At 34.7% G+C, this 24660-nt stretch overlaps 2 protein-coding genes across 11 annotated transcripts in view; one reads left to right on the forward strand and one right to left on the reverse strand.

Annotated features, from left to right (window-relative positions):
• Positions 1-16830, forward strand: part of LOC107142663 (LRP2 binding protein) — a 38515-nt gene extending 21685 nt beyond the window's left edge. For all 6 annotated transcript variants that reach the window (XM_048791895.1, XM_048791894.1, XM_048791898.1 and 3 more), the window contains 7 exons: positions 350-462; positions 1317-1430; positions 11340-11482; positions 11561-11666; positions 12740-12963; positions 14745-14919; positions 16493-16830. In XM_048791895.1, the coding sequence (XP_048647852.1) occupies positions 350-462; positions 1317-1430; positions 11340-11482; positions 11561-11666; positions 12740-12963; positions 14745-14919; positions 16493-16558 (941 nt within the window). In that variant the 3' untranslated portion in view covers positions 16559-16830. The remainder of the gene's footprint in view (positions 1-349; positions 463-1316; positions 1431-11339; positions 11483-11560; positions 11667-12739; positions 12964-14744; positions 14920-16492) is intronic.
• A 2866-nt stretch (positions 16831-19696) lies between these two features.
• Positions 19697-24660, reverse strand: part of Snx25 (sorting nexin 25) — a 130448-nt gene continuing 125484 nt past the window's right edge. For 4 of the 5 annotated variants that reach the window (XM_015486148.2, XM_048791887.1, XM_015486147.2 and 1 more), the window contains 3 exons: positions 22069-22250; positions 21212-21312; positions 19697-20292 (listed from right to left, as the gene is read on the reverse strand). In XM_015486148.2, coding sequence (XP_015341634.2) covers positions 20212-20292; positions 21212-21312; positions 22069-22250 — 364 coding nt within the window. In that variant the 3' untranslated portion in view covers positions 19697-20211. Of the gene's footprint in view, positions 20293-21211; positions 21313-22068; positions 22251-24660 lie in introns of those variants that run through there. The other variant, XR_007343372.1, reaches the window with a different exon arrangement.

Below are 24660 nucleotides of genomic sequence, written 5' to 3' on the forward strand. Positions count from 1 at the left end.
TTCTCTCTCTCTCAATACTTTCTCTCTCTCACTCTCTCTTTAAAAAAAAAAAAACTACATTTTCGAACTCTGATCCAGTAGTGACCAGGGTTAGTCTGAAAAATCAATGAGTATTTCTTGATTAGACCAGGTAAAGTGTGAGGTACTGTGGTAATGGTGGGTTTTTTTGGTTGTTGTTGTTTTGTTTTTCAAGTGTTACTTTTTCCTTGAGCTAAGAAGGCCAGATTGAGGAACAAGAACTAGGAAAGAAACTAATATTAGTATTAACAGTGCCAGATGAATTGATATAATTTTTGAGAGAGAACATTCACATTGTATGATTAATAGAATTTTTACTTTCTAAAATCAGATCATTACAACCATTCTAATTTGGTGGATAAAGCATTGCAGCTCTTGAAGGAGAGAATAAGAAGAGGAGATGCTCTGGCATATTTCCTACGGGGTCAACTATATTTTGAAGAGGTATCATTTTAAAAAAATTTGTTTTCGTTCCCTATAATTCTGTTGTTAGATTCTCCGAGCAAATTTTCATGTAGAGTTCCTTATGTTGTTATACCAAGAAATTCTGTCAAATTATCTGAATTATGGTTGTGCCTTTAAGTATGATACACTACTACCAGCTTAAGGAGATCTTTGATCTTTTTTCAGAGAAATCATTTTAATAATGTCATTTATCAGACAGATTTTTTTATATAAAAATCCATTTCCACATTAAAAATTAAAAATTGAGTTTACACATTTTTGCTCAAAATATTTAATATCATTTATAAGATACGTTCATACTAATAACAATTGAAGGCCCTGATTCTTCTCTAGTTCTTAAAAGTGGCTTTATAGCGTGAAGAGGCAATTTCCCTTTTTTACTCACATTATGCTAGAATATCCTGGGAGGTGAACCTAAGAAAACTATGCAAACTAACCATCCCAACTTCAGTAAAATAGCCTCAATTCTTCATCAAATCCCAAGTTAGACTTGAAAAGGGAACATCTCCAATCCCTCATGATCCATTGAATATTTGGGCAGTTGTTCACCCACATCCCACTTTCTCTCTAACCTTTTAATGGCATCTTCATTTATTCTGGAAACAAATATTTATTGAAGACTCTTGCACTTGTCAGTCTGAACTGACAGCTCAGTGGCTAACAGTGTGACCTCTCAGCTTTGGCCCTGGGTTCCAATATAGCTGTATCACTTATTACTGTGTATCCACTTAATACTGTGTATCCTCGGGCACAAATAAACTCACGGTGCGCCTCTGTTTGGGATTACTTTAAGATCATCATAAAAATAATTAAATATTTTCTGGGGGGTTTAGGGTTGGTATGAAGAAGCATTAGAACAGTTTGAAGAAATCAAGGAGAAAGATCACCAAGCAACTTACCAGCTGGGAGTAATGTATTATGATGGGCTGGGGATCGCTGCAAATGCTGTAAGTTATTGTTTTGTTTACAGAGTTTAAGATTTCATTGTCAATGGATCATTTTGTACAATTAAATTATGTCTTAATTAATAAATCTCCGTTTTTCATTTTAATATCTAATTCCATTTAATATCTAATTCCATAATCTTCATTTCTTTTACAGTATAAGAGCAACAAAAAATAAGACATAACTTTGTGCAAAAATATTTTAAAGATTAATGATATTATTTTTACATTTATGTCAAAAAATTACTTTTGTCTTTCTCCTCCTCAACTGTAACCTCAGGTTATCAGTTCTTCAAAATCCTTCCAGATGCTTATGTAACCAGGTTCAACTATCAAAAAGAATGGACTTCCTTATATTGAAACAGTGGACTCTTGAACATGTTAAAATATTTCCTAAAATTATTATAGATATTTTCTTCGAATCTAGTGACCTTAGATAAAAATAGAATTTTATGTACTGTATTGATAGTAAAGACAGTTGTCTGTTGCTCTAAATTTTGAGATACCAGGTCAGAAACAATACTGGGGAAATTCAGATACATTTTTTTGGCTGAGCAATTATATTATCAGTTTGCCAGGGACTTTTTTAATTATACAAGTTGAGTCACTAAGGGTCAATTAGAATTTCTGATTCAATAATATTTCTTTCTATCATTTGCTTTCAATAACATTTCTTTTTTAAATGATTTCCTTTATTTAAAAAAATTCCAAAACTACATGACCATTTATAAAAATTTAAAAAATAGGCAAAAATAAAATCACTCATATTCTACTATTAACATGAACACTTATTATTTTATGAAAACTACTTACCAGAACTTCATTGTGAGATCATATAGCCAATTGCCTCTTTGTATATGTTTAATATGCATCTCCCTGTCTCTGATTCCACATCTAATTCATCTAAAAACATATCACTTGAAACGTACACAAATCCTAATATTTAAGCAGTGGAATCTGTGAACTAGTACCATTCATAGTGACTATTGTCATCCTTGAAATTGCTCTTGAAGGACACAAATATGGCTAGAAAATCCATTTCTTTTTTTTTTTTTCTCTTTTTTTTACTGGGAGCACCTACTGTGCAATCCTTGAGGTAGGTACTCACCCTCACTTTTGTGGCCTTTTTGCACTAGATTAGTTGGATTGATATATTATTTAATTACTTGTGATTCCACAAACATTTGGAATGATGTCATAAACAATACTAGGTGCTGGAGAGTCAAAGATGAGTGTAAAAGGTTTTGATAACCTGGTGCAGTTGGGTGTCCTGAACTGAGATAGATACTCACTAGGCTCAAAGGTTGTCAGGAAGTTTTCATAGAACAGTTGACACAAACTGAAACTTCCTGGTAAGAAAAGCATAAAAGGCAGGGTACAATTGCAAAACATATAATGTAGCAACCTGGGAGACTGAAGCAGGAAGATTGCAAGGTTGAGGTCAGCCTGGACACTTAGTGAGAACAGCTCAAAATAAAAAATAAAAGGGACTGGGAATGTAGTTAAGTGGTAGAGTAACCGTGGGTTCCATCTCCAGTATTGAAAAAACAAACCAATGTGGTTTTTAAAAAATATCACACAAAGTCTCAAGACATTTCAGAGATGTACTCTATGGCTATGTCACTTTCTTCTTTAGTATTTATCAGTTTTGCTATAATGAAAGATTAGTCAATTGACTTCCAGAATTAATTTGGAAATAGAAAAGTAAAGGAGGACACAGAAAAAAGTTTGAGGGATGTAGTTATTTCTTCATGAGGTTATCTGGTGCTGTACTGTGTTCATTACCTAAACACAGTTTCGTGAAACTACCCGTGTCTCTTTCTAGAATTGAAAATTGTTTTGAGGTATTTGTTTTATAGTTATTTGTGCTTTCTAATTCAGTGGTCTTCTATTTACATTTGAATACTATCAAGGCTAACCCATCACGTGAGCTATGGGATTATTTAGCATAAAACTTAGAAATAAGTGCTTAGGAAATGATAAGAATGGTAGGATTATATTTAAAACCATCTTCTTTGGAAACCTTCAAAATATACATATTCTCTAACCAGAGAGAATTTACAAAAACAAAAATCAATAATTTAAATTTTCCAAAGAAATAATGAATGCTCAAAAGATTTGGGATCAATGAAAAATATTTTCGACACAAAAAAATAGAATAGCAGAAAGAAAGAAAGAAATTTGTCAGTGGTATTTGAATTCTAGTCTCATCAATCCAACTTGAAAGAGTGAGAGAAAAATTACAATGTAGCATAAGTTAAATTTGTGAAAACCAATCTTTAAAGTTTTTTCTTCAAAAAATTAGAGCATTCGCAATTTCATAACTTGACATTTTTAGAAATAACACTGGTATTGTGCTGATGCAGAAGTAGTTCTTCCTTTGCAGATCATACTGAAAGATTTAGGGGAGAATTATCCTGGTATTTACATATTTGGGGATAACTTGAAACAGATCAGCAAATATATAGAGAAAGAGGAAGTAAATATAGCAAAATATGTTGCTGAGAATCTATACAGTGGATATAATGTTTTTGCATTATGCTTTTTACTTTCCTGCATGCTTGAAATTTTATATATAAAGTAAAAGAGCACTCAAACTCAATTCAGCCATGAAACAAGAATAATTTGCATAAATTTCCCTAGTAAAAAAAGTACACATTTGCTTTACTTAAAGCAAATAATACAGAAAACATTTTCAAATGGTTAACTGAAGATATTCCAAAGAAGTATGCATAGAAACACTCATTGAAACTTAATGGAAAAAATAGGTATATAATGATAACTTTAGCCATAGTCAATATGAAAAACATAAAAGGACAAAGCCTATGTGTGCCAAACATCATAGCATCAAACTACACAAAATGTGCTAAAAGTCAACAAAATATTTTAAATTAAAATAATAAATGAATTGATTAAAATTAAATTATTTCAACTTCTTAATGTGATAGGTGATTTTCAGTAAATGATGGATAAATTATGTAAACTATGTAGGATCCAGACAATAAACTTTCTTAAATGACTTTTTAACACTGTGGTTGAGGCACCAAAATTGAACATTTTGTGTTTGAATGCAAAGAAAATCATAGCATCACTCTCCCCCCAACACACACACACACACAAATTGTGTGTGAAAACTCCATTCCTTTAGATTTAAATGAAATGTATCCAATTTCCTCCCACCGCTACAGTTTCATAGATTATCAAAATCAAAGAACTTCAATCATAAGTAATTTAGAGTGTCAGTAATCGCCTCTGCTTTTTTCTTCATTGTCTTTTGAATATCTTTTAAATTTGTCCCCAGCCTTTTATTCTCATTTTTTTTTCAGTTCAGACCCACAATACCCCTTACCTGATTTATAACAAAAGCTTGTCCCCTACTTCTGCCCATGTACCAAATTCATCATTCATACTGCCACCAAGGCCATCTTTCCAAAATATCAATCATGTCCCGTGTTTCATGTCAAAAGGTAAAAATAAAGGAGCATAAATTGGGAGGTTTCCATGGGAAACCAGGTATTTGACTGCCAAGAAGAGAGGCCATATAAAGTAACATTTATTTAGTAAGTTCTCCTTGGCTCAGAATCTGGCTTTTAGCCTTTCATTTCCAGAAAACTTATCATGTCTTTTCCACAGGTTGATTAACCTTTTGAAATGTGAGTGATGAGCTAAACCAAGTTATTGAATTTCTGGCTATTTATCAGCACACCACAATCCCAAAGCAGCTCTGAGTCACCAAAACAGAGGCAAATTTATCTCATGTTTCTCACCCAAAGCAGTTTAGTCATCTCTTTCGTGGCCTTTGCATCCTTCAGGTATCTTCGAAAGCTTTTGAGAGGCTTTCTATGATCATATTATCAAAACAACACTCTTCTTTAGTTTCTAACCCAATAACTGCTGTTCCAGTCCCCCCCACAAGCCCCAAATTTCCCGTGTCTGCTTGACTGCTCCCAGCAGGGGCTTCACCACATAACCTCAGGCCCAGCCATTTATGACTGTATCTGACTTTGGCACCCAGATTCCACATGGAAGTTTGAGTTCAGTTGGTCCCACCAAGTGTAACAGCTGGATCACTTGGCTACCACAAAATATACACTGTACTTCTCAGGTCATCTGTTTTCTCACAGCTTCTTGACCATGATGCTTTTTGTTATAACTCCCTCTCCTTCTGCCACTTTCTCTTCTAAAACCTTACAATTGGCCAATAATGTCTCCCTTTTCTCAGATTGCTTCCTGACCTTTTCAGACAACTGGTTGTCCCACCAGCAGCTCTCTTTCATTGAAGTTTCTCCTTTTAGTCTCCAACGTACCATCTTCAAGGGTGGTGCTGCCATTTTACTTATATCCTCCAATTAGACTTTCAACCATTGTCTCATCTCTCCACCCACACAAAGTACCTACTTTTAAGTTTATACCCTCCATTGCTTTCCTAGTTCTATCAATTTCCTGGTTGTTGCTCACTTCCTTATATTATTCTGAAGGCTTTGACTCTGTTTAGTTTTCTTCCTCATGTCATTCCATCATTTGATCTGACTTCAGTGTCCATGAGAATGGACAATCTAACACCTTAGACATAGAGTTCCTTGACAGGCCCAATGCATTTCCAGTGTCCCTTGCCTCTTCTCCATTTCAGCCATCCACCCACTGTCCATATCCTCAACCATATCATCCCCTGAAAAATCTTGTTTTACACCACATAAAAAAATTTTAAACCCCAGTATTCTACCACATGACCACAGTCCTTGGCTCTCCAGGTCTCTTATTTCCTCACTGTTAATAAACAGACTCTGGGTCTTAGTCCAATCCTTCAGTCCCCATTTTCTCCTAGTCTTGTAGTCTTGTAGATTTACCTTCCTATTCAACTCTAACCTCACATGTGATCATGGGAATCAATATTTCATCTTTTCTTATTGCAACTCCCTATACCACGTCTTTGAACTGCACATTCATAGTTCCAGGATGCTTTTCCATTCATTCATTCTCACAAATATTTATTAAGTACCCATCATTTACCTAGTACTTTTCTCAGCAAAGATATACCTAGAGGAAAGATAATTAGATGAACTATGAAGAATATAAAACAGGTTTATATATGAAAGTAGCTGGAAATGGCATTTTAGATTGGGAAGATCTTTATAGTCTCAGATTGAGAAAGCCACTTTGAAGACATGAAAAATCTGAGCAATAAGGAGTAACCATGTACAGCTAGGTCTAGGAGAACATTCCAGGCAGAAGAAATGACTAATTCTAAGGCCCAAGAAACAGAAAGAACAGAATCACTGAAATGTAGTCAAATTAGAGAGACAGGGTCCAGACCTCATGAGATTTAACAAAATGTGGCCAAAGGCATGATTCATATTCTCAATGCAATGTGAAGTCACTCAAGAGGAGTGGAATAAATGATTTACATTTTAAAAAATCATTTGTCTTTTATGTAAAGAGTGAGTTGATGCAAGAATGGAAGCAAGAACTCCAGTTAGGAAGCCATGTAGTTCAGATGATGACTTTAAAAAAATTATGATAGTGATAGTGGAAATAAAGAAAAGTGGGAAGATTTAGGATACATGTTTTAGAGGAGACAGGACTTTTACTAAAAGTGGGATGGCTTTTAATAAAAATGGGATGACTGAGTGAGGAGCAGATATGATGTATGATAGAAATACCCAAAAGTTTATATTTGAAAATTGGAGATGTCAAGTAGAGTGTCAGGAGTTCAGTGGTGCAGTCAGAAGTGGAGATATAAATGGTGGATTAACTGTGGAGCAGTGGTAGTTTTGGTATTAGATTGCATAAGATTGATGAATGTGAACACAGATAGGGAAGGCAGCCAAAGACAGAGATTGGAACCATCCATCATCTAATGGTGAGAGGAAAAGAGCCTACAAAAGAGAAGGAGAAGCATTATCCAGGGAAAATGTAGGAAGGTCAGAAGAGCATGGTGATCTGGAAAAGTCAAAATGACGAAAATATTTCAAGATGGAGGGGGAGTGATCATCTGTTTCAAATTCTGCTAAGAGGTAGAGTAGAATGAACACTATCTACTGGATATGTTTAGATGAATTTCATTGGAAACCTTGACAAAAGCATTTTCAGTGGAGTCATAATGGACCTTAACTGGTTGAGGAGTTATATGGAGGTAAGAAAGTAGACATAAGCCAAGAATTTTGCTATAAAGTAGAACAAGTAATATGTACAGTAACTAAAGGAGATCATGGACTCAAGAGAAATTCTCCCTACCTGCCCCCATCATAGATAGCACAGTATGTTTGTAAGTTCATACACAAAATCCGGAGGAAAAATTGATAAATAAGGTAAGATGATAGGTCTAATGTTTCATTTGATATCCTCTGTTTTCTTGGTGAAATAAAAGTAAAGCTATATGCTCACCTCAGCTGTATGTGTCCTAAAATTGAACAACACAGAAAAAAATTAACACCATGAATAGGGATGACATGTAAATTTGTAAAGCATTTCATGCTCTTTATGAAACTAAAAAGTAAAAAAAAAAATAAAGTGAAACTATGAGCTGAGGAGGAGACAGGAGACGGGTGAGGAAGCTTAAATAAAGATAAGGTCCCAAATAATGTCTTATCCATTAGGTTAGGTAAGTGGAAGACATAATTGAAAAGACAAATTGATAGCATTGCTTACCAGTGTTGAGGGCCTCCTCTCAAATTTGTGGTTATAAATTTAAAGAAAGTTGTGTCATTATGGTTGTGGGGTTTTCCAACCATATTTAGCTGCTTAAGGACAGCAGAAAAATGGGGCATTTGCTAGGTGGTCCCATGTTATGAATAAAAAGAGGGGAAAAGTATTGAATTTAATGATGGATATAAAATAAATTGGGTAACATGGGAAGTCAGAACCCAAAGGAGTAGAGAGAGACGATGAAAATTGGTAGGTTCAGAGCTGGAGTTGTGGCTCAGTGATAGAGTGCTTGCCTAGCATGTACGAGGTGCTGGGTTCAGTTCTCAGTGCTATATATAAATAAATGAATGAAATAAAGGTCCATAAACATCTTTAAAAAAGTAAAAAAAGAAAATTGGAAGGTTCAATGGGTTGCGTATGGCAACTCCAAATCAGAATGACTTGAATGTAATTATATAAGGAGATCAGAGGAGCAAAAAGATTCTGTGAGTTCCTCTTTACCTAGGATTACATTTTTAGCTTGAGCATACAATTTCCCAAGGTAAAAGGGGCAAAGATAAAATTAATTTTTCACCTTCTTTCATTAATTTATCAACTTATTCTTGATATAATTTGATTCACAGTCTGGTTAAACTGTGTATGTTTTATGTGAAAGACTTAAAATGTCTGTTTTCTTTTTTGTGGAGCATTATAAGGTCACTATTATCCTAAAGAGATAATAATGACATGTAGGCCCCAACATTTGGAGAAGCTACAAGTGAAATTTGAAACTAGGATTGAGGGGAAAATGCTGCCAATTTTTTCACTGAGATAAATTGTGTTGAGGACAGTTGTACCCAGGTTTCAGAATCTGAAAAAGTTTTGGGCAGTTTCTCTAGCATAAGGCAGAAATCCTTTGAATAAATTTAGTGCAAGAATCAGGACACATTGATTTATGTAGTTCATGTTATACAGGTTGATTGGGCCATAGTGCTGTTCATCATTTGTCAGTTTTTCTGTTTTTCAGAGACACGATTTTCACATCTTGTCTCTAATTGCTACCCAGATTCAACTTTATGTATTAAATGAAATCATAATCAAATTTATTACAAGAATTTTTATGAATCTCAAGTTGATTCTAAATTTCATATGAAAAGGGATATATACAATATAGTCAGTCTAATTTTAAAGAATGAACAAAGGGAGGGGGAGGGGACTTACACTAATAAATAGCCAAATGTATCTGTTATACTTAAAATAATGTGAAATTTGTTTAGAAATAGATAAATAGATCAAAAGATAACAAAATACTGAGTTTAGAAAGGGCCATGTAGATGTATGGGTATTTAGTGTATCATAAAGTAATTAATTCAAATCTATAGAAAATAGTGATGGGACAATTTGAATACCATTTGGTATTCTATTTTGATTTATATATTTTTGAGCTGTATATTTTTGGCTTTGTTTTGTTTTTAGTAGTTTCCCTAGACAGTATAATATGCATCTCTAACTGATAACCATTTACATAGAATCAATGCCAGATTATTTCAGGTAAAAATGTAGGAACCCTGAAGAGAAATGTTTTTATTTAACACCCTCCAACCTTGGTGTTATTTGCTGTGGTATGTGTGTTATATTAATAATGCTATCAACTTCAAAATATTTCAGCTACAATTCTATTACCTCAAAAATAATTTTTGGGTTAGTCACAAATCTTTTGAAAAACAATCTCACTATCTACACATGTGTATTTAGTGTGTCTCTGTGTGTGTTCTTTGATATTTGCTACGTATTTACCATATTGGATGCTCATTTCTTCTATCAAGATTTGCCATCTGGCATCATTCCCCACTTCTTTGGGGGAAGTGGAACCTTGGACTTCCTCTAAAGGGCATTTTTTGTAATACAGGTCTCCAGGTTCAGAATTATCTCCAATATTGATTATTGGAAAATGTCTTTAATTTGCCTTCAGTTGTGACTAATTATTTTTCTAGTTAACAATATTTTTTCTGCATTTTAAATATGTTACTCTAAAGTCTTGACCTTCTTTATTGCTCCTTGAAGTCAGTCATTGCAAAGTCAGGGACTGCAAATTGGTGCAATCACTTTGCAAAGCATTATGGAGAGTTCTCAAAAAATTAGGAATGGAACTACCATTTGACCCAGTCATCCCACTCCTCAGTATATATCCAAAGGATTTTAAATCAGCATTCCACAGTGACGCAGCCACTTCAATGATATTTATAGCAGCATAAATCACAATACCTAAGCTGTGGAGCCAAACTATGTGCCCTTTAACAGATGAATGGATAAGGAAATTGTGGTATATATACATGCAATAGAATATTACACAGCCATAAAGACGAACAACTTTATGACATTTGCGAGTAAATTGATGGATCTGGAGACTGTTGTGCTAAGTGAAATAAGCCAATCCCAAAAAACCCCAAATTGGAATATTTTCACTGATATGTGAAAGCTAAACCACAATAAAGGTGGGGAGGGGAAGAAGAGAAGTTCAGTAGATTAGATATAGAGGAATGAAGGGAAGGGAGGGGGCATATGAATAGGAAAGACAGTGGAATGAATCTGACATAATTTTCCTATTTATCTGTATGAAAATACCTAAGTGAATCCCACTATCATGTATACCTACAAGAATGGGGCCCTGATATGAATAAGATTTATGCCATACTTATATAATTTTACCAAAATGGATTCTACTGTTATGTATAACTAAAAAAGACTCATTAAATAATGTGAAAGAAGTTACTGGCTATTCTTGTACTTTGGTAAATGTTAGTTACTTTTGGTAAGTGCTGTTTCAGGACCAGGGGTACAAAGTGGGAGGGAGGAGAGGAAAATGCAACGCATATTAAGACTAATGCAATTCTGGAAGCTGTAAAAATGAAGATTTCAGGGCTGGGGTTGTGGATTAGTGGTACAGCGCTTGCAATAGCATGTGTGAAAGGCACTGGGTTTCATTCTCAGCACTGCATATAAACACAATAAAGTCCATTGACAACCAAAATATATATATTTATATATTTTTAATAGATTTCTTATATCCCAGAGCTCCTGGTAATGCCTGAGTAGAGATGTATTTTTAAACATTCTTTCCTATCTTATCTCTACCCTTTAAGAATCCAAAGCAATCATACCCCTTAGGCTGAGATCTCTGACGTCAAACATCATGTCCAAGAGCGAACATTGTGTGCTATTGGGAGAAAAACTCAGTTTGGGTAAAACTAAAAACTAGATTTTGTTTGTTCTTTTCCTTTGTGGAAGGAAAAAGGAGTGGAATATATGAAGAAAATTGTTGATTCTCCATGTCCCAAAGCAAGACACTTAAAATTTGCTGCTGCTTACAACCTCGGAAGAGCTTATTATGAAGGAAAAGGTGTTAAACGATCAGATGAGGAAGCTGAAAGGTAATTGTACCTGGAAACAAGATTTTGTTTTACTGAAATGCTGAAACAGGGAGTAACTCACCTTGCTTTCTCTTTTAGACTGTGGCTTTTTGCTGCAGACAATGGAAATCCAAAAGCTAGTGTGAAGGCTCAGTGTATCCTAGGATTATATTACTCAACAAAAGAACCCAAAGAGTTAGAAAAGGTAACATTCCCTTTCTTCTTCTTTTTTAATGCTAGCATTACATTTAGATTCATATTTGCTTCATTCTTTTTTGAGAGAACAGTGGGGAATAAGTGTGTAGTGTCAAATGTGTCTTGCATTTCCTTTAAGATGTAAAGAAAGTTCATATTTTAGGATCTCAACGCTCATCTCATACCTTTTACTCATCTGTAAATGCTGTTTTCCCTATTTCTACCATAGGAGAGAGTATTTAGAGGTGAGAGTATTTTGTATAAAGTTACATATATAAAGCATAACATTATAAAAGCTATAATGGTCCTGAAATTAATGCCCAGATTCTCTTAAGTGTGAATAAATAATATCACCTTTGATTTGAGGAAATAATCAATGAAACTAAGTAAAATATATCAAGAATTAAAAGGTAAATCCATTTAAGTTTTTCACAGAAACATAATCTCTTCATCATCAATGATGGGAACATTGTCCAAGAAATTCTACAGGGAGAACTGACTTCTGCTTCTATGAGAGAAATGAATGGCAAATTAGTAAGAGGCAGATAACAACTAAGACTATCCTCAGATAACTGAGGAGCCACTTGTAGGTAGATTTTTAAAGTAATTCAAATTCACCATAATAGAGCATCAAGCAAATGCGCTTGAGACCACATACAGCTTCCAACCTCAGTAGTCTTTGATCTTGGCAGCTGCCTTCTCTACCACCCGGCTGTGGCTCTAACTTTTCCTTAGTGTCAGCAGCTCTTCTCTCCCTTAGGAGACTCATTGCAGGTGTCCTCAAGCCTTTCACTTCTGATTTTACACCATCTTGATCCTTACTCTGGAAAGTTTGAAGCCTGAAACAATGCCAGCTGATCCTCCCCTGTTAGCCATTCTTGCCTGTGTCGTCACCAGTACGAGGTGGAGAGAACTCTTGCTGGCCTGTGCATTCAGTGCTTGTGTGCCATACATTCAAGGGGCTAGAACTACTTCCTAAAGATGAATGTTCTATCATACTATTTTACAATTAGCCTTTTCTTTCTAGGATCCCCTTAAAATTTCAAATTGTTAATAAAATGATCAACTTGTGCTCCTTCTTAGGCATTTTATTGGCATTCAGAAGCATGTGGCAATGGAAACCTGGAGTCCCAGGGTGCTCTTGGTCTCATGTACCTTTATGGACATGGCATCCGCCAGGATACTGAAGCTGCGCTGCACTGCTTAAAAGAAGCAGCAGAACGTGGGAATGTCTATGCTCAAGGGAATCTCGTGCAGTATTACTATAAGATGAAATTTTTTACAAAGTGTATCACATTTTCCAAAAGGTGACTGTCTCAATCCATTTTGTGTTGTTACAATAGAACACCACAGACTAGATACTTTATAATGAATACAAATCTGTTTCTCACAGTTCTGGAGGCTAGGAAACCCAACAGAGATGCCGCAAGTTCAGTTGGTTAAGGAGGGCCTCATCCTGGGGAAGGGATGGGACGTATGCTGTTTTCATGTAGTGGAATATGAAAGCTGTGTGAAGCATCCTAAGAGCTTTAATCTCATTCATGAGGGAAGAGCCCTTGTGATCCAGTCACTTCTTAAAGAATGTCATCTTAGCAACACCTGAATTTTGCAGGGGACATATTCAAACAGCAGCAGTAAGATTCTGGATGAAAGTATTTCAGTAAACTCTGTGTGGTAGAGCACACCCATCCTAACCCCAGCTACTTGGGAGGCTGAAGCAGGATAGCAAGTTTGAGGCCAGTCTGGCCAATGCAGAAAGACAAAAACTCCACCTCCCAAATCACCAAAAAAAAAAAAAACAAAAAACTAGATGTTCTATGCTAGGCTAGATCTGTTCATTAGAACTTTCTACAATGCTAGGAATAGCTACTGAGCACTTAAAATGAATCTAATGTAATCTAGAACTGAAAATTTAAATTTGATTTAGTTTTAATAAAAAAAAAAAGCTACACAGGGCTAGTGGCTACCATACTGAATAACACAATCCTATGCCCTTATCTTCAGGATTTCAGTGCTGTAGCTTTTTAAAACATTAATTGGTTTATTTGTAATAAGAAAATACTTTTACAGCAGAATTATAAAAATCGTGCATTTAAAATAACAGATCAATGCATCAAAAAATGTCTGCTAATTAAGTTTAAATTACTCCTTGTGTTCCTCAGTCATGAAGTTGTTACTGCACAATCAAAATACAACTTCATGATTATAAAATGAAACAGTAGTTATAAGACTGACGCCCTTATAAAATATATGGGAATTTTTCCCATAAGGCTCCACACACACTTTTCTACATACTATACAAAAGCAACGTACAAGGAAAAATGCATGTTCTCAAGTGGTCAGCAGACTATGCATCTGCTGATGCATTTCACGATCATGCAGTTCCACAGAGCCCAAGGTCTCCCTTCACCCACAGCCCAAGTGAGAGACAGTGATGAAGAGATGAAAGCAGGAAGGACCTGCTTCTCCCCTCTCCCATCTTAGCTTTCAGGAAGCAGCTACTTAAAGCTTTGGGTGACCTCCAGTGTCCCTGAGCACATGCCCATCCCAATTAAGACTAAATTACTCCTTAAAAATCTGTGGAACTTTCCATTATCTTCCCCATTTCTAATCTCTCTAACATTGTAAATAGCATGGAGTTGACTAGATATTATGGTCACATGATTTTCCATATTTGCCTCTGGTTTACAAAAGATCGCCTTTTTATTTCCCACTTTTAAAGAAAACAGATATGCTAGCTTTTAAAAGTAGTTTCTGGTCCTATTTTAAGCTTAAAATATTATGAGAAAATTACTATCTAGAAATTTTATTTTAATATCATGAGAAAAGTACAATCTTTTTCTAATGGCTATTAAACCTAAAGAGTAAGGTCATAGGGAAACTGTAACCTCTTTAATTAGCTTACATTCCCCCAGTATCAGGTGATGATAATAACACATGACTATTCGTCAGACTACCTAGTTTGCAAAGAACAATGAAACATCACTTTGACTACAAGGACAATTTCTAGACATGTCATTTTGTAAAAATGTAAACCATAGCTGATGTTTTTTTTTTTTTTTAACTTCACAATTTAACATCCTATCAGGATTGCTGACTATGATGAGACTCATGACATCTCCATAATAGCCCAGGTCACAGACTGTCTCCCAGAATTCATCAACAGAGGCATGGCCATGGCATCCTTCTACCACGCACGGTGTCTTCAGCTTGGCCTGGGCATCGCAAAAGATGAAGAAACAGCTAGACTATATTATTCTAAAGTAAGCTTGAAGAAAATATAAAGTTGTCTTTGTTAACTTAGAAAATATAAATGCTTTCTGCATTATTCTGATTTCCAAACCAAGTCCATTTTAGGTTTTAGACTATCCTCACTTGGTATTCTTTCTAAATTAATATAAGCAGAGAAAATTCTGGGTAAAAATATCTTGAAATGTGGTATATACATCCTGAAAAGTCAGCAAACCAAATATTGCAATGTTAGAACTCTTTTCCACATGATGGAGAGGTGATCATCCCATTATTTTGCAATAAGACCACCTTTAAGCTGAGTGTGATGGTGCACACCTGTAATCCCAACAACTTGGGAGGCTGAGAAAAGAGGAAGAAAAATAAAGAGGACCATGGGTTTGTAGCTCAGTGGTAAAATGCCCTTGTTTCAATCCCTAGTACACACACACACACACACACACACAAAGACCATATTCCATATTCAGAATGAAGTGTCCATTTTTGCTATTGTATTTACCATGGGAGATACTGATGGAATGGAGAAAATTTAGAGGCAGTAAACCAGTACAGGGTCTGGTTTAACCATGTCATATGAGGCATTGGAATAGAAATGAAGAATGTTTTATTCAGAGCAAAAGGATATGGCAGTGTGTATGTGGGGAGGTGTGCTGAAGTGATCTCACTGAACTAATAAAGTGTCCTAAAGAAAAGGTACGTGGGAAGAAGCAACCAGAGACAAGGTTCTTGTATTATGGAAAAAGGTAAGGCAGTACTGTGAGGGCAGGGCAGGAGGACACAGGGAAAGCAAGACCTAAGGTCATGAGACCCTTGCCTGACACAACTGAAACAGGAAACAAAAACAAAAGTTTTCCTTATAAGTCACCTCCTGCCACCAGAAGCTAGTGACCAATTTCCCTGGTACTGAAAGGAAAATTTCTGCACAGAGTGGGGGTGGGGGTGGGGGAGGTGGGGAGTGTTGGACAGGATAACCTTTGATCTCTCTCCCAAATTCCTGACATTCTGCAATAAACACTGATGTGGCTATGTCCCTGTAGTATGCTGTTTTTAAGTCCTTTGAGTATAGACCGAGGAGTGGGATAGCTGGGTCAAAAGGTGGTTCCACTCCAAGTTTTCCAAGGAATCTCCATACTGCCTTCCATATTGGCTGCACCATTTTGCAGTCCCACCAGCAAGGTACATATATCAAAAATTTTCCTTGGCCCTGATAAAATTTTCTCTCTTTCAAATGATAAGTGGATATTTTTAAAAGATATTTATTTTTTAGTTGTAGTTGGATACAATATCATTAATTAATTAATTAATTTTTATGTGGTGCTGAGGGGATTGAACCCAGGGCCTCTCCTGTGCTAGGTGAGCACTCTACTGCTGAGCCACAACCCCAGACCCAAAAGTGGATATTTTGAGCATGATCTATTTTGCATGTGTTAGATTTTAAATTCCTTTATTTCTAGTAAGAAATACAGAATAGAAAAGGTTAAGAAATTTCCTTGATACTCATTGTACTTTCTTTACTATTCATTAAAAAAAGAAGACAGACTCAAACAATTAGAATACATTTAATGACTGGCTCCTTTTGATTTTAAGGCTTGTCGTCTGAATCCGGCAATGGCAGATGAACTTCACTCTTTAGTTATTCATCAAAGAATTTAGACCACAGTGCATTTCATCAAAGATCGTCAATCCTAACTCCATATAATGTGTATATTTTTATGGCAGCTATGTATGTTATTTTCTGCATCCCCAGTTATATTATCCTGGGTATTTTACAGATGATATGTTACCTTTGTTCTTGAATTTGTATTCTCTAATTTTTGCAACCAGAAACCTAGCCACAGGATCAAATTGCTGGAAGAGTCCTCAGAGTCCACCTCTTAACCTATAGCGTAGCCTAGACCATATTAAATTTGAAGCTATTCCTTAAAGCAAATGTCTTTTTCCTTTCTTACATACACAGTGTCTTAAAGATTTAGCAGTTCTAGTTAATAAGTTCCAAATCATAAATGCTACAAGCTTATTTTAAAACACCATTTGAAAGTTTCTTTAAATTTCTTTGGTGCTTAGTTTTGTGAATTTTGAATAGCACATTGTTAATTTGAATTTTTTGTTTCAGTCATGAAAAAATTTTAAATTCACAAAATAAGGGCCAAAGAAATGTAAAGAATTAGATTTTCAAATAACATTTTTGATATATAGCATTTCTACTTCTGAAGTTATTAAAGCTAAAAATATTTTTTAAAATAATTGACTTATTATAAACTTTTAAAAGAGAGGGTCTAAGAAAATTGCTTGGAATTTTGTTCCTCCAAATATTACCTCAAAGATCTTTTTAATGTGCAACACCATTACTACATCCCTGATGAATATTCATAAGATAATTCATTAAAGCAAGATGCTTCTTGGTCTTTCAACACATTTTACATTTTGAAAACAGATACATTCAATGCACAATAAAATGTGAGAAAGAACTCATCAAATCACCTAATTATACAAGAATTATATCTAAATTTTGTTTTAAAACTCCATGAGCAAGTCTTTCTGTCAGTTATATCTATGAAAGCAAATGGTGACAGTAAGAATAGTAAGATTCATATCCATAAGATTGTATAGTGCTGGGCCTGGTGACACACACCTGTAGTCCCAGTGATGCGGGAGGCTGAGGCAAGAGAATCAAAAGTTCGAGGCCAGCCTCAGCAACTTAACAAGGCCCTCAACTTAGCGAGACCCTGTCTGAAAATAAAAAATAAAAAGGGCTGGGGATGTAGCTGGATTTGATCCCCTGGGCCAAAATAAAAAAAGTTGTATAGCAACTTTTTTGTATAGCAACCTCAAATATATTGTGAAACAAATATGTTGAAATATGTCTTAAAGATACCTTAATTATCCCTTTTTTGTTAACATAATAAATTAATATGCCTTTATTTTTATAAATCACAACATTCTTTCCATTAGTGGATTTAAACAAGATCTCCTCTTAGTAATGGAAAAATGGAATTAATTACATATGTGACAATCAATCACTAGAACTGTTACACAGCAGAAAATAACTTGCTCTTGTTTTATGCTGTGACTTGCTTGTATTTCTTGAATTCTATTTTGTCTTTAGATAAAGGGAAGAAATTTCAGGAGGAAATTTAGGTCTGTGAGATATCTCAGTCATGTTTTGTATATCAAAAATTATACACTTAAACCATCCTTGAAACTCATGTTCATATCACTACTGAATACTTTATGAGATCCCAGTAACACTGTTCAATGTCTCAAGTTCATTACAAGATTTCAAAACATCTCACTTAAATCTTTTCTACAATATAAACTTGGTTTGCAACCTTTAATCCCATCCATACAATATTCCTTCAACCATATGAAGATCCAAATTCCCAACCAGTATTCTCTTCTCCACACTTAATCTGGTTCCTAAAACTTTTCCTCAAGAATCTTCAAACAGGGACTGGTTCTCACTGTGTTGCTCAGGCTGGTCTTAAACTAGGGACATAATAAAGAAGTAAATGCTGAATCCATGGCACATTTAATAAATCTACTATCTTTCTTCAACCCAAAGTAACGACCACTTTTTAAACTGCCATTAAAACATAGACCTCAGGGCTGGAAAAGCACTTGGTTTCCACCCACGGGGCCCTGGATTTGATCTCCAGTACTCAAACAGCCAGCAAAAACGAAGAAACAGGCTTCAGAAAGCCCAAATGTAAGGATATAATGTGTCATGTGTAGTAAAATGTTATGCCTAAATGTGAACCCAACATAGAATTTAAAAATTCAGTTCACTGTAGTTACCAGAAGGCGGATGACCTGGCACTTACTTACGAACTACTAGTGCCGCAAACAGTGATATGTATATACCTTAACCTGTGAGTAGAGTTAGTTTAACTCAAGTGAGCTGAGGCTTCTAGAATATTACTCTAAAACTTCTGTAAGACCCATTATAACTGATATCATGTGAAAAAATAAGAATTAGTAATAAATGTTGAGATATCAAAACTTTTTTGTCATTTGCAGTATAAACTTAACAACTACAGTTTAAATAATCACATAGAGTTATACATAGGACAGACATTTCCAGTCACTGTGTTATATGAGTTCTTTGGGTTTAGCAATCTCATATTACTTCTCACCCCTGGATGTATTTTAAATGTTCTTTTCAACATCCCTTTGAAGGATAATTCTTATGTTGTAAGTAGCCAACTTTGGGTTTTCCTGAAATGTCAAATATTTTCATTTGAAAAAAAGGATCAAAGAGATTAATTAGAAGAGTCTCAAAGATAAAATCTAGTGTACTAGGTTTCAATCATTTATCTTTCAGAACTTGTTTCTTATTTTATGGATTTAAACTGAACTTGTACCTTTTTGTTTGTTTTCAATAGTTCTAAAGATTAGGGAGAAGACATTTTATTATCACTCCCTAATAGATGACGGAGCCCAAGAAAATTGATTGATTTGTCCATGGTCCCACTATCAATAACAAAACAAAATATGTACTCTGAATCTCCCCTAAAGCCCTGCTGTAGTTCTAAGATTTGATGATTATCAGGTTCCTAAACTCCTTGAAGGAACTTCACTCCTGTCTCTCTATCTTAATTGCCTCCTGGTTCAGCTCACATCTTACCTCCCTAATGCCTCATTAAAACACTAATTTGGCTCTTTTTATGCATTATAAGTCATAGGTTTCACATTAATTCTGTGTCTAGAAAAAAAGGCACTCAATAAATATGTAGACTGCCCCACATGTTTCAATCTCTCTGAGATATGCATCTTAAATATAAAGCATTGTGATTCATTTTTTATATTTTATTGCTTCAAATGCTTCAAACTATGGGAAATCTTTGGTAAAAATAAAGACAATAAAATTTTCACAATAACTTTACACAAAGCATTGCACAACAATGTTCTTCAGTACACATGAAATAACATAGGAATGTTCAGAATCCTCAGTGAGGAAATTAGCTGTACAATATTCATAGTTCATTTTAAAACAAAATTGTTTTCATAAATATTTAAAATATTTCCTAGCTTCTTATCACATATTAACATTTGTATTTCAATCAGTATTGTTGAACTTTTGAAAGTATTTTTATTACTTAAAAATTAATAAACAGGTTTTCTTTTTTTCCTGTTGCCTACCACAGCATCAAGACCCCTCCCCCCAATTCTGCTTATTTCACATAAAACTAGAGGGAGGTAACGAAAATAAAAATCAATATGTTCTCAGTCAGACCCTCTGTGGAAAAGAGGAAAATGTTTCATGTCTATTATTACAGACATTTCTCTGGTGGTTTATTTGTGCAGTCTCAAACTCGACCAGCTTTAAGTTGATCTAAATGAGTTTTCAGCTCAGGACACAGTTCAATTAGCAGCAACTCCATCAACACCTGTACCGAGAAAGAAGGGGAAAAAGTAGAAAGGTATGTTTTTACTCCAAGGGTTTCCTCAAAATAAATATCTATGTCTTAAGAGAAAAGTCTAAGTTTAATTCTGAGATTATTCTCAGTAAACAAGTGACTCTCAAACCAAAGGAATTAATATTATATAAACTTGATTATTTTATGACTTATTAACCATGTCAAATAAATCAACAATATTTAATATTGGTAATAGTGACTGGTCAAAATTTGATTTACTGAAGTTAAGAAAACAGAGGAGTTGGGAGGGAGAGCAAGGGAGGAAGATTATCTCAGATAGGGAATAGGGGTGGGAGGGAACGGGAGGGAGAAGGGGAATAGCATGGATGGTGGAAGGAGACCCTCATCATTATACAAAATACATGTATGAAGATGTGAATTTGGTGTCAACATACTTTATATACAATCAGAGATATGATAAATTGTGGTATAAAGGTGTATTAAGAATTGTAATGCAAAAAAAATAATAAGAGATCTCATGTATAATGGCATAATTTTGCGTGAACATACTTTATATACAGAGTTACGAAAAATGGTGTTGTGAATGGATAATTATGTTTGTAATGCATTCCACTATTGTCATGTACGTAAGAAATTTTTAAAAAGTTAAAAAAAAAGAAAAAGAAAACAGAGGAGGCAGAAATATTGCATCAAAAGTCAGGAGAGACAGCTAGAATATAAGGCTGAGAATGCTGTAAGCACTGGGGGGCACTTTTATTCTTTTTCACCAAATGAAGAGATAGAAACAAAAATGAAGCAGAAAACATGGGTTGAGAGTTAGAAGGAAGAAGAAATAGAATGTAATGGATTAAAATCTACTCCAATATGTGAACAGAAATATAAAATCCCAGAAGTGCTTAGTTTTTCTGGTAGACTTTAATTTACTCACATATAACAGATGCTTATTGGCTCTTGTTTCTTGCAGTGCCTTGAATATTTTTATTATACCATGGCGGGCATTTTGTTGTCCAACAAGGCTCTGGAGTGTATCTGAAAAATTAAGTATTTTTTAAAAATTTTTTGCAGTGCTGGGGATTGAACCCAGGGTTTTGTGTATGCTAGGTAACTACTCTACCATTAAGCTATATGGCCAGCCCTGAAAAACTAAGTTTTGATTCTGTGTTGCTATTGATAATGTGCACAATGAATATATCACATGATACATACATAGTAAACAAAGGCACTGAAGCATTAGGAATGGTCAGTTCTCTCAAATATTTAAAAAAAAGTTTATTTAGAATTTTCAATATAAGGCATTTATAAAAAAAAAAAAAACTACAGTTGTAATATACTGCCACTACTAGTTTAAACAATTAAAATCAATATATTTTTAATACTCCTAAAATTTTACAGTACACTTTAGCCTGACCTCTACTAAAGCACAAAATTTACTATTTGCTCTAAAACATTTCTCTAGTTAAAACTTAAGATTCTCAGTATGAATTAACAAATGACAAAAAATGGCTTTTAAAAGTACAATAATGTTTAAAAAATTGCAAATAATGTTTCCTGAGAGATATAAATAAAAAACATCTTTTGTTTGTTTTTTAAATTTTTTTTAGTCATCAATGGATCTTTATGTTTTTACTTATTTATATGTAGTGCTGAGGATTGAACCCAGTCCCACACACATGTGAGGCAAGCACTCCGCCACTGATCTACAGCCCCAGCCTCATGAGAAGATCTTAATAGGGCTCACATTCCCTTTTTATCTCTAAGCTCTCAGGTTGAGATCCCAGGCCTCACCTGGAATGTTTTCAAGTAGCTTTTGCTGTGCTCTCTGTTTTGTTTCCTGACTTTGTGCTTTGCTTCTGATTGTGGTTGGTGGTGCCAATTTCCCATTTGGCCAAAAAGCATCCCGGAAAACATTGATGTAGTAAACCAACATCTGCTCACTGAAAATCCAGTTCACTGTGTCCCGGATTTGTCTTTTAAGAGAAAGAAGAATGTTTGCATGAAGTTTTTTAAAATTTTACACTCAGTTCTCAAAAGGCATTCGTTAATGGATAGGTTAAGATATAGTCTGATCTAAATGTTTGATGAATAAACTAGGAATTCCATCTTTAAATCCTGGCCATGAATGTTATTTTTAATTTGCATGACCACTCATTCCTGGAGTCAACATATTTATTGGTGCCCATTTGTCTTATCTTCTTATCTGTATAGATAATAATTGAGAAATTTGTTTTTTGAAGCTTATTACTAACTGTGCGTAACACTATGCACTAATTTCTCCATGAAGCATTATAAACTGAAAATATAAGTTCCCTTTTAAGATGGTTAAAAGTGGACTGCAAAACCTCCTTGTGCCCCTGAAGTCCTGGAGGAGAACAAGCTTGTTCACTAGTTGTCTCTAAGAGTTACTAGGGAAGACAACACCAGGCAGGATGCTCCAACCCAGAGGAAGCATCTCACATGCTCAGAGCAAGGGAAAAGATTATCTCTTTCAAAGATATAATACCATCTAGCAAACTGCAAATTTCCATAGGAATGAAAATTGGGCAGATGTTTGACTTGCAGATATACATAAATGGTTTTTATCTGGTTACACTGGTCTTCCACCCAGCCTTATTTCAGTAGTCAATTTTAACTGGCTACAAGTCTTCTGCTGTCAGAGGCAAGTAAACAAAGTTCAGAGAGCCCAGAAGTAGTAGAGATGTTGGGAGGAGAAAGCTTCTATTGAGATGGGAAAAAGTATCATCTTAGACTATTAGTGCCAGAAAAACCTAACTTCAAATTTGATTCATGAACAATAATAAATCATAAAGCTCTTAAGGAATCTGACTTTCTAACCAGATTTTTAAGTGAATAACATGAGGGTTTCAGAAATGCTATTGAAATACATGTTTCAAGCCTAGTAGTTCTTTCCACATGGTAGTCAATCACAATTGAATGAAGGTCTAGACTCTACTGTGAGTCAAACTGCAATGAATTCTATTTGAAACTGTACATCTATATTGCTTAGAACTGTGCAATTCAAATCTAGACCAAGTAAAACAATTTTGTTAATTAATTTAGTGGAACTCCTGCCTTCAGAAAGAATCTGCTGACTTTCCTGCTTACCTTCCTAAAACAATCTCTATCATGCCAGCATTGCGTTTTCTGTAGTTTTCTTTTGGGTTAATCACTGGCACTCCATGAAGAAATGAAGTAAAAACTTCAACTTACAACTTAAAATTCAGTGACCCTTACTAAAAGACATCACCTATGCATTTTTGTCAATTTAGGTCTGATTTTTCTATGAGCCAAGACCTGGAAGAAACTTCGTATGCTTCTAGTATATGAGACCACGATTGGTACAAGAGGCCTAGCCTACATTGCTGCATAATTTTATTATGTATTATTATCTGCTAAAGGCAAAAATAGCAAAGTGCCAGGTGCTCCATAAGTCTTTATCTGATAAAAGATCACTGAAATTTTTCTACAAGTCTCTCCTCTATCTTCTTGAAAATAATTGCCAAATGTATTCACCACTCACAAACTACAGCTGCTCATTTTACAATTAAGAGCCAATATCATAAAAAGGAACAAGGAAAAGTATAGATGATTTGTTGAAACTGACTAGAAAAATAAATTAGAAAATCTCAAGTACTGAGAAAAATCAGGTCATTCTGGAAATTTCTTTGATGCTTGTCAACACCAGAGTTAAGAGGTTTGCTTTAGACTGAAATGGTAAGTAAAAGGGGCCATTTTTCTGATTAAAACAAAAGCCTATGATTCTAGGTCACCTAAACAAGGCCTGAATGCAACTTAAACTACTTTTTTTTAAATCTTAGAAATAAAAGTAGTAAACTTTTGTTTATGACCACAAGGAAAACATATTCTATTTGAAAATCTGTACAAAAGAGCAACAAATTTTCTTTGTTTCCTATAAAAATTTATAACTCTGTATGGTAAAGCTCTTATGTTAACCTCACATAAATATTTAATAATAAATTAATCTTTCATATGGGAAAACCTGACAATTTCATATTAAAATGTATTTTACCATACCAAAAAAAGTGACTTTATATTTCACATGTCTATTCTGCAGGAAGTCATAATGCTTATCTCCTGAAGAGTTTTGGATATGGAATTACTATTTAAAAGATTTTTATAATAGCAGTTCCAAATTTCAGGCCCAAAGGCTCTTGAGACATAGCTGAGTGAGCAGGCACAGGCCAGGAGGCCAAGTTGGGTTTGCTGACCAGTCTGGTAATCTCATATAACTCACATGATTTCTTAGATTCTGTTTCCTCACTGATAAAATGAGGAGTTAGACTAATCTTTGAGACCCCCCTTCAGAACTGAACCTACCTAATAATTTCAATTTGACTTCTAGTGACTGCATGATTTTGC

The sequence above is a fragment of the Marmota marmota genome, unplaced genomic scaffold, assembly GCF_001458135.2.
Source record: "Marmota marmota marmota unplaced genomic scaffold, marMar, whole genome shotgun sequence".
Classification (NCBI taxonomy): Eukaryota; Metazoa; Chordata; class Mammalia; order Rodentia; family Sciuridae; genus Marmota; species Marmota marmota.